Consider the following 11391-nt stretch of genomic DNA (forward strand, 5'->3'; position numbering starts at 1 on the left):
GGTATCTCACAAATAAAATGTCTGCATATTTGCACTAAAATTGATTAATGCACGTGTGCATTACATATGATCGTCAGGGTCTTATAAAATATTATACTTTAGATACAAATGATACTTAATGAATGAGAGAAAGTAATTCCAAAGTAAGTGTTTAACTGCCGAATTTCCAAATTTGCTTTGATACCTGTCACGTTTACATTCAGTTTCTTGTTTATATTTTCTGAAACATACCTGAAAGTCATTTGTATCCCAGAACAGCTAAATCTGACACATGGAGTGATGAGTAGTGTTCTATTCATCAGCATGTGTCTGCGTTTTGTTTTTCTGTTCTTTGGTCCTTCAGTCTGACCTTTCATTACACAGGCTGCCTCTTCAACGACTGGACGACATGGAGTGACTGTTCAACCTCATGTGGGGACGGATCCAAGACTAGAACTCGCTCATACAAAGACATTGCTGATAAAGATGTTTGTGACCGGTCTCTAAAAGAGACAATTCCTTGCTCTGACAATACGCCGTGTGATACATGTAACTACATTACCGATTCTAATTTTGACTGATATGTCCAGCAATCTTTCTATGTACGTTGGTATTAGAGAACTTTAATTTCACTTAAATTTATGGAATGCGGGTAGAAGGACCTTTGTATTGCGATTCCGCAATTGAAGCAGACCTTGTCCGAGGTAATATCTTTATCTATATCTATACAAACACTGTAATAAACTAGTTATCAAAATTTTGTTTAAGACTAATTTTGTTATCTTCAGATTGCAATGTGTCAGACTGGACACCGTATACAGCATGTAACGTTAACTGCGGAGAGGGAACACAGACACGAACAAGAACCAACTATGACAAGAATAGACCAGAGTGTAGTGATATTGAAGAATATGAAGAAATAATATGCACCCTACCTGACTGCAGTAAGTGGAAAATGTCTTACTTACAGGGTTTAACAAACAGGCAATTTAAGTTTCAAGTGTCAACATATTTCTTGAAAGTATTTACATTGAGTTTGAGGCAACGTACATAGGTGTGGCAGTACATGGATATGTCAGTACATGAGTGTGGCAGTACATGGATATGTCAGTACATGAGTGTGTCAGTACATGGATGTGTGGAAAAAGGAATGCCTCAAAATCTTAGGATATCAAGATAGAGGATATTTAATCTGTTGTTAAAAAAAGTAGTATGTCGAATTGCGTGTATAGGTACTAGTTAATGTATTATTTGTGTAGAATGTCTTTAAATCAATGTTAGCATATACATGTCACATACTTAAGGTAAATCCAGCGTTTGTATCAGTGGTTAAATGCGTGCTCATATATGTTTACTCTGAAGCTGCTGCCACATGTCCATATTTATAGAATATCGGCCATTAACAATCAGTTCTAATTATCTGTAATGTTAATAATACACAAAAGTTACAAAACAGTTGTAGCTTGGTTCGCTTATTTTCATTATACCAAAAACCTATGGTCACCTTAAAACATTTATATTTCATTAATTGTAAAGCTGCAGTACGATTCTTTCCTATAATCCAATGCAAATCCCACTTTCTTTAAGTGAGGGTTCAGATAGGTAGATTAGAAGTCGTGTAAGGGAAAGGTCCAGTTCTTAGATTTAGTCTGCCCACCTCGCTCAGTAGTGAGAGCATAGATCTAGAGATCATGGTATCGTTAGCATGGTCCCCTGGCGAGGCGTATGTTCCCCTTGACGATTTGATAGAAAACATTGCATCTGATTCGCGTGGTTCTGTTGACAATTAGATATAGATAAAAGGTTTATGAGTACATAATCCAGGAACACTGTGTACATTAACTGCCTGCCGTTACATATACACTGAAATGCTGTTAAAACATGGCGTTTCAAGCATCTCGCCACCCTCATTCAAAAAGGATAATTAAAGTACTAGGATGAAAGCCCAATATAAACTTCTAACTGTTTATACTTTCCTTCAGACCCTATTTTGTCTGCAAACTTGCTTTATGATATATTTCCTGAAGCTAACGTAAGTTTATAAGTGTCCAACAGATTCTATTTGAAATTTAAAATCGCAGTGTCTTTCAACGATAATTTATAATGAAATCTTAAATATGTGTGGACTCGGTATTTATGACAAATGCTCTCATTTACTCACATTCATGAACTCCTCGCAGAAATGACTTCCCCAGTAGATGTATAAACACGCAATAAAAAACACCTAGTAGCATTACGTAAAAATACGAATTTTGCTATACAGCCCTGAAATAACTAAACGCATGTATATATATTTTATAAATGAAAGGCAGTACAGTTACACCATTATAATAGTCTTTTTTGCCCCCCCCCCTCACGCCCCCGCTACTCCACCCCCATCCAAAAAAAGGGATAAGATTTGCCCATGTTCTTTAGTCTTTCCGTCCGTCAGTACGGCGTTATGTTGTGCTTATCTTAAAAAGTATTGGACCAAGTGTCAGCCAGCATCATTTTATTGTTATTAAGCACGTGAAGTTGTACACCTGGTATTTTAACTGGGATTTCAAACAATCAGACCAGACCATGGCCTTTTACTTTACTAGTTAAAATATGCTTACAATGATAGAAGCGGTGGCACCGGTTCCTATGGAAACACATCTAGTTTGATTTTTGAGGAATATGCATTTCCCATTTTTCGTTGTTTTGTAAATGACGGATTGTTAAGTTAGTATGTTCAGGGACTAGCGTCAGTAAACTGTTTGTCTCAGTATAAGACTGTGTTAGTACGTTTTTTCTTAAAGCATGTGCATATCCTATGATATGGAAGAACGACAGTTTGTGCCACAAACAGACTTGCGATGATATGATCATTGATCCTGCTTGTTCAGAAGAACGTATGCCCGACTGTGTATGCCCAGAAGGATTCTATAGGAAATACGGAAAATGTGTAGAACTGGAAACATGTTACGAGTGTGAGGTGGGAGGAGTGACAAAGAAGGTATGTTAACATTTAGTTCATGATTATTAGGTAGTGAAACTGTCTTTTATTTACAAAAGCCAGCTTTATTATTTTATTTTGTGCAATCAGATAATACAGATTGTATTGAGTTGAATACTTCAGTTATACCATCTTAAATTTTTAATTCTGTACGAAAGTCCACAACTCTGGGTTGGATGCTTTTCTAACAGCATAATTCTCAGTCGTAAAAATTAATCATACCTAATACGTAAAACTTACGTAATTCCTTTGACTTAATAAATTCACCGACAGAATGGCGAAATATGGACCCCAGATGGAACATGTGATGTATGCCAGTGTGTGAACGGACTGGTCTCGTGCGAACCCAACATGGTCGTTCCGGTTTGCAAAGTAAGTCTGGCGAAACTATTTTTGTATTGCATTGGATAAAGTTAATGTAAAAATTCCGTCGTAAAGATTTCAGTTTCATGGTAAATTGCATATTTTTGCATGATTTGAAATACCGATCAGCATTATATTTCACTGAAATTCTTATTTAGACATAAAAGAGGAGAACATTAAAGTTTATATTGATTTTTGTTTTGCTCTTCAATCAGGAAGGAGAGGAAATCACATACGAAGACGGTCCGTGCTGCCCGAAGTGTACCGAAAAGAAGCCTACATGTCAGCTGCATACCAAGAAAGCAACACTGAAGAAAGCACTATTGAACTATACTGACGAGTGTGTCACTGATGAAGAAGTGGAATTCCAATATTGTGCTGGTTCCTGTGGTATCAGTACATCTGAACCTGAGATCATGCTTACTGAATCCGGATTCGCGCCATCGGTAAGATCCAAGAGTCATACTGTTAGATAGTTTGACCCTGTCTAAGTTTGGGAGTTTTCACCAAAATACCATGTTGTTATTTTAGCTCGGGTAATATAAGCCGTAAGATTTACTTGTCATCTCGCTTATTTTAGCAACTTCTAATTTCGCTTTTGAAAAGTGGTGTTGAATTAGACAAATTATCAACTATGACTCAGATATGCCAAAACGTCGTGCCGAAATTGAGACATTGGGATAAGTTAGTACATATACACTTGTCACAACAACCAACACATTGACAGGTTTTTTGTTAAGTGATTGTTGAGGAAAGTTCAATTTGCGGTCGGAGGAGAACATAACCGTTTCGTCTAACTTGTCATATCTCTCAGTTTTAAACATTACAATAATGAACCGTATCAAATTTATAGTGTTGAGTCTTTTTGACACTGTTTTCATTGTTGTTGTTGTTACTCTACAACAAAATCGTATGAACATTCTCTGCTGCACGTCTGTTGTAAAAGCCTTGATGTGATTATACCTCATATTATACCTGGCCTAGAGAAGAAAAATAAATTTCCTGAACGCAAAAAGTTTGTTTCATACTTGTCAAGGGTGAGACAACATAATAACTAACAGGTTTAAAGAAATAGATTTGTTATGATATACCTAGAGATGGTACCTAAAAAATTCAAATTCATCTTTATAGGTTTTTTTCAGAGTGAAATGATAGCTAAGTGCACCAATTTTCTAAATATATTTATGGTTTTCCTCTTCTCCATGTCAAAAATATAAATATTTGATATCTAAAAAATGACTTTCTCAAAATATCTGAAGCAAAATGGACAACTCTTGTATTGACTGTTTTTCAAAGATTTTAGGACTTCCCCAATTATAGTCTATATCAAATGCTCCCACAGCTAAATAAATTCAATAGAGTATAAGGTAAGTTTACTCTACTTTCAACATTTTGAAAGAGCCTATACTGAACTTCCTTTTGTCTTTTAATAAAGTCAAATTCCAAGACTAGCCAAGAGTCTAAAACGCTTGAAAAAAATTCTGAGTGAAAGAGAACGACATGCTCTTTATTATAAGCTTACCAAAACCATACCAAAATGTACCTTAAAGAAGTTATTAAAGATTTTATATTGTAAACAAACCCCTACACCATTTTACCATCAATATTTTCCACTCATGAATACACTCAATTCAGGTGATAATTGTTGATATATTTGTAAATGAGAGGCCCCAACAAAAACCTTTTTTCAAGTTGTGTAAACAGTATAAGTTTTAAATTAATGTTGATATCTGAAATTATCCGATTACTTTGTTTTCAACAATAAATAAAACACCTTTTAGTTTGTTTAGGGTAGTTGACCTGTAATGAAAATCATCAAATAGAGTAATCTCCATATGCTTTTTCAGCATTTATTCATTTTTCAAGGAAAGCAAATGATCGTGCTAGTTCCCTCCAGAGAATGTTTAAATTGAGAATTACATTACATAAGAGTCATTACCTGTCAGCTACCTTAACATGTAGTAATTACAACCACTACCTTAAAACATTGTAATTATATTTGACGACAATGAATTTTTGTGTTACCAATTTAGCTTTTTTTGTTATTTCTCGTTGGATATATACATTTTACATTTTGATATATAAATGTTGTGTAAACCAATGTATCACCATTGAGAACAATAAATAAACAACTTTGGCTAAAAGATCAAAACTTAATAACGTTTCTTAATGTGGTTAATTTTCTTCAAAGGAATGTATGCATTATTCTATATAATCTTCATGCATTACTAAACTTTCTATCAGGGCCTCACTACAACTTACAAAATAACTGTCAGTGTAAGTCATGAGAAAAGCGTGCATTTTGTATATTGAATACAAAGGGATTTAAACAAATGTAGGTCATATTTTGTCTGCCTGATAAGTTGTTTGAAAAAGGACCTATCTGATTTTTCTTTCACTTTTGATCAATGTTTAATGTTGGCTTCAGTTTATTGATCAATTCAGAGTTGTCCCCCTTTGATTTATTTTGGTAGGTACCATCTCTAATATACCTAATTACATACCTCGATCTGTGTCGTTTTCACTTGATATATTATTCATTTGAAATTTATACGCATTTTGAATATTTTACAGGACGAGTGCAAATGTTGCAAAGGAATTCCTGGAACAACAAAGAAAGTAACTCTGAATTGTGCAAGAGAACAACTTGAAGTTTATCTCCCCGTTTATTCGGGATGCTCGTGTGAGATGTGCAGCGGTAAGTCGAATTTATAATTGTACATAAAAAACATTACCTAAAACTAAAAAAGATCATTTTAAGTAGAATTGTCTGATAATAAATTGTTTGTGAATTGCGATCGCAGTGCAATGACATTTTCGTGTGTTATGTGTGCTTTTTTTGATCGCCCAGATATTGAACTTGTGACCTCTAGGTCAGTAGTTTTAAAGATTGAATATGAAAGCTATTGTACAACCATTCATAGCACTGAAAGATATTTTAAAATCGGACCACTACTGAAAAAGATACAGCATTTTGAATTCAAGAAAATGGCTAGTCATGGAGACAGCCATTTTAGTATGTTTATGATATTTACATTCCCCTGAGTTACTCATGAAATGAAATAGATATCTTTAAAAAAGATAAATTAAAATATTTCTTGGTTTTAAAATGTAAAGCATGACATTTTCTGTTTTAGCTGAAAAATGTACATACGTTATTTTACAGAGAATAAGAAAAATATATTTAAAACAAATACCTAAAAATAAATTAATTTCGCTATTTTGTTTTATGTTGCCATGGAAACAAAATGGGCTACAATTATTTTGATAAAATATTCAAATGCTAAGTACATTCTTATTTCTAAGTCGATTTTGAAAACTCTTTTAAGAGGAATTTGCGGACGGAGTAACATTGAAATAATATTGCCTTGAAATCCTTTTAATATATTTAAATATTGTCATTGCATGTACACCGTCTTAGTTTGGAAAGAGATACTAGTAATTGGAATTCGGCTGTCTTTTTGATAAACGTTCACGTTAATAGGAACTAAAAGAGATACTCCTATGAATTATTTCTTACACAGGGGATAATAAAGGGTATTAGGACCATCCCTTTTTTGCCTTACAATCTTGTGAAACAAAACGGGGACATTTTGTGTGTATATGAAACATATGCGAAAGTTTCATAATATCTATACAATAAGTAATCATTATTCAAAGTATACATGTTCACTATATACGTACATATCTATGTAACTTGAGAAAGGATAACTTTCCAAAATCCCGACAATAAACTTTTGTAAAAAGTGTTTATACCTTTTTCTGTTTCTTTTAGGTCCCCCGTAAGGAATTTATTGCGAACTTGACCAGGCGAGTTACATGGACTACGAATTTGTTTTGTATATAGTAGATTTAGCAGAACTATTACTCTTGTATTAATCACGTGTTCTTCAAACTGCGTGCATGTTATTTTAAAAAAAGACATGTGATCATGATCAAAGTATGGAGCAAAATGTTCCCAAGCATCAGGATGTTTTTATTTCGAACTAGGCCAAGCCAGTTACATGGACTATGAATTTGTTTTGCACATAGTGTATTTAGAGGGACCCTTTATTATATTTGCCATTATTATGTTCTTCAGACTGCATGCATATCATGAAAAAAGATAGCTGTGATCAAAGCTTCAGTGCATAGGAGACTAAAACGTATTTTAGTTTAGTGCTTGTTACATCGGCAAAAAGGTGAAATCAGTATAATGCATAAGGATATGTAAAACATATGAAAACAATGGCTTGCCTCGCTTGCACTGTGTTATTGTTATTTGTTGTTTCTGTTTGCCTGAACGCACATATTGTTAATTCTTCTTTTATTGATATTTCTAAATGGATTTTTTTTCTTGATTTATATAAAGAGAATGTTATATTTAGATACATAAAATACAAAAAAAAAAAATCTGTTATGATGGTATACTCATTGGTACAAGGTGTTCTATTGTTACTTGTTGAAATTGTTGTTTGTTCACGTTATGTTTCGACACCGACCGAATCTGTTATATGGATTATGACTTTTGTCTTGTATATAACAAATGTAGGAGTTAGATGCATCAAAAAATGTTAAAAAAAAAAATACACAAATAGTTAGATGATACTAAAATAAAGCTGCAAATTTAAACTGCCTTATTATCTATTTTATACTCGCCTGAGCACAAAGTGCTCGGGGTGAGCTATTGTGATCGCTCACCGTCCGCCGTCCGTCCGTGTGCGTCCGTCTGTCCACGCTTTCCTTTAAACAACATCTACTCTGAAATCATTTGGTGGAAGTTGATGAAACTTGGCCTGGATGTTTCTTGGGTTGTTCTCTTCCAAAATTGAAAAATGCAAATAGTTCCGCTTGACTGCATATAGGGGCCGTCAGGGCTAAAATGGAAAAATCTTTAAACGACATCTCTTAAACCGCTAGTCCGATTTTAAAATAATTTCACACAAATGGTCCTTGTGTGATCCTCTACAAAGTTTTTTTTCAAATTATTCCGATTTGTCAAAAAACACGGCCACCAGGGGTTGCGGTCTCTTTTCCCTATATGTATATAGTGGACTCTTTTAAAAACCTTCTCGTATGAAACTGCTGGTCCGATTTTGAAATAAAATCACATAAATGGTCCTTGTGTGATCATCTACCAAACTTTTCAAATTATTCCGATTCCTCAAAACCCTTGTACGTGTGTTCAAATAATTGTCCGAACACGTGCTCGTATATATGTCCCGAACCCTTGTCTGTGTGTCCATATATATGTCCTGAACATTGTTTGTGTGTAGTGTCGTGCATACCGTGCTTGGGTTCAGTATTAAATACTTTTGTTTGGTGCTTTTGAGTAATGGAGTCCATTTAACGCACTTTACTAGTACACTTCCGTTTAGGCCAGACACTAGTCGGCATGAGCGATGTTACACTTTTCACTTTCGCTCATGAACAATCAAACCGGGTCTGCTATTAATTTGATTGATTGCATTCTATGCTCCTAAACGAGCTTCTTATGGATTTATTCATATTATCGCCTCGCTATGGAAACTTTGTTGTGTATTATGAGAACATAATTGATAAGCAAAAAGAAACACATTTTATGAAATAAATTGTGAACATATAATGAAACGCAATTACTTTAAAAAATACATGTTCAGTGCCTTGTGTTGCATATTTTCAAAATTCGAAAAGCATTGAATATATCCAGTTTTTAAGAATTATATGATATCATTTTGTATCGGAGAAAGTAAGTTTAAACGTCACAAACAGTATTGAAATAAACCAAACTTGTTAGGCAAATCATAAAATTTCTTTGCAAAGCCGGCTGGCGCAAATTGTTAGTTGCTAAATGCTAAATGCCAAATACTTTTCATTTACGAAAAGATCTACAGTATACTTCAATGTTATTATGTGAATTATTATGTCTCCCCCAGGAGACATATTGTTTTTGCCCTGTCCGTCCTTCCGTCCGTCCGTCCGTCCGTACGTCACACTTCATTTCCGAGCAATAACTGGAGAACCATTTGACCTAGAACCTTCAAACTTCATAGGGTTGTAGGGCTGCTGGAGTAGACGACCCCTATTGATTTTGGGGTCACTCCGTCAAAGGTCAAGGTCACAGGGGCCTGAACATGGAAAACCATTTCCAATCAATAACTAGAGAACCATTTGACCCAGAATGTTGAAACTTCATAGGATGATTGGTCATAAAGAGAAGATGACCCCTATTGATTTTGGGGTCACTCCGTCAAAGGTCAAGGTCACAGGGGCCTGAACATGGAAAACCATTTCCGATCAATAACTAGAGAACCACTTGACCCAGAATGTTGAAACTTCATAGGATGATTGTACATGCAAAGTAGATGATCCCTATCGATTTTGGGGTCACTCCATTAAAGGTCAAGGTCACAGGGGCCTGAACATTGATAACTAGTTCCGATCAATAACTTGAGAACCACTTGACCCAGAATGTTGAAACTTAATAGGATGATTGGTCATGCAGAGTAGATGACCCCTAACGATTTTGGGGTCACCCTGTGAAAGGTCAAGGTCACAGGGGCCTGAACATTGAAAACCATTTCCGGTCAGTAACTTGAGAACCACTTGACCCAGAATGATGAAACTTCATAGGATGATTGGTCATGCAAAGTAGATGACCCTAACGATTTAAGGGTCACTCTGTTAAAGGTCAAGGCCACAGGGGCCTGAACATGGAAAACCATTTCCAATCAATAACTTGAGAACTTCTCGACCCAGAATGTTGAAACTTCATAGGATGATTGTTCATGCAGAGTAAATGACCCCTATTGTTTTTGGGGTCACTCCGTTAAAGTCAAGGTCACAGGGGCCTGAACATTGATAACCAGTTCCAATCAATAACTTGAGAACCACTTGACCCAGAATGTTGAAACTTCATAGGATGATTGAACATGCAGAGTAGATGACCCCTATTGATTTTGGGGTCAGTCTATTAAAGGTCAAGGTCACAGTGGCCTGTTCATGTAAAATCATTTTTTGGAAATAACTTGAGAACCACTTGACCTACAATGTTGAAACTTTATAGGATGATTGGACATGCAGAGTAGATGACCCCTATTTATTTTGAGTTCTATTGACTTCTTGCCTATAGGACTTTGCATTGGGGGAGACATGCGCTTTTTTACAAAAGCATTTTCTAGTTTGTTATATAATCATTTTGACACAGATGTCTACATTATTTGAATTTAACCTTTTTTTAATGCACTCTAGCAAAAAAGTGCTAAAACGATGGATTGTTAAAACATAAATATGCCTAAGTGACAAGCCTATAGGCAGTGTCCTTCGAAAAGGGCTGTTCTCATTTTCTTTTCAACCAGATATTGACTAAAAAGGAAACTCGCAGGCCTTTTTCCTCCATAAACAGGCATTCACGATTTTAAAAAAAGCACCACAATGGGATACATAAAACACCGCAATGGGATTCATAAAGCACCACAATGGGACACAAAAACACCACAATGGGATACTTAAAGCATCACAATGGGATACATAAAGCACCACAATGGATACATAAAGCATCACAATGGGATACATAAAGCATCACAATGGGATACATAAAGCACCACAATGGGATACATATAGCACCACAATGGGATACAAAAGCACCACAATGGGATACATAAAGCATCACAATGGGATACATAAAGCACCACAATGGGATACATATAGCACCACAATGGGATAAAAAAGCACCACAATGGGATACATAAAGCATCACAATGGGATACATAAAGCGCCACAATGGGATACATATAGCACCACAATGGGATACAAAAGCACCACAATGGGAAACATAAAGCACCACAATGGGATACATAAAGCACAACAACAATGGGATACATAAAGCGTCACAATGGGATACATAAAGCACCGCAATGGGATATATAAAGCACAACAATGGGATACATATAGCACCAAAATGGGATACATAAAGCACAACAACAATGGGATACATAAAGCGTCACAATGGGATACATAAAGCACCACAATGGAATACATATAGCATCACAATGGGATACATAAAGCACCACAATGGGATACAAAAGCACCACAATGGGATACTTAAAGCATCA

At 35.3% G+C, this 11391-nt stretch overlaps 1 protein-coding gene across 1 annotated transcript in view; it reads left to right on the top strand.

The window, feature by feature from the left end:
• The window catches only part of LOC123531345 (mucin-16-like), a 155823-nt gene extending 147893 nt beyond the window's left edge, over window positions 1-7930 (top strand). The window contains 7 exon segments of the mRNA XM_053518371.1: window positions 364-528; window positions 768-923; window positions 2760-2956; window positions 3230-3328; window positions 3535-3765; window positions 5894-6017; window positions 7095-7930. Coding sequence (XP_053374346.1) covers window positions 364-528; window positions 768-923; window positions 2760-2956; window positions 3230-3328; window positions 3535-3765; window positions 5894-6017; window positions 7095-7105 — 983 coding nt within the window. The 3' untranslated portion in view covers window positions 7106-7930.
• The last annotated feature ends 3461 nt before the right edge of the window (window positions 7931-11391 follow it).

Source organism: Mercenaria mercenaria, chromosome 11 (genome assembly GCF_021730395.1).
Source record: "Mercenaria mercenaria strain notata chromosome 11, MADL_Memer_1, whole genome shotgun sequence".
In the NCBI taxonomy this organism is placed as follows: domain Eukaryota; kingdom Metazoa; phylum Mollusca; class Bivalvia; order Venerida; family Veneridae; genus Mercenaria; species Mercenaria mercenaria.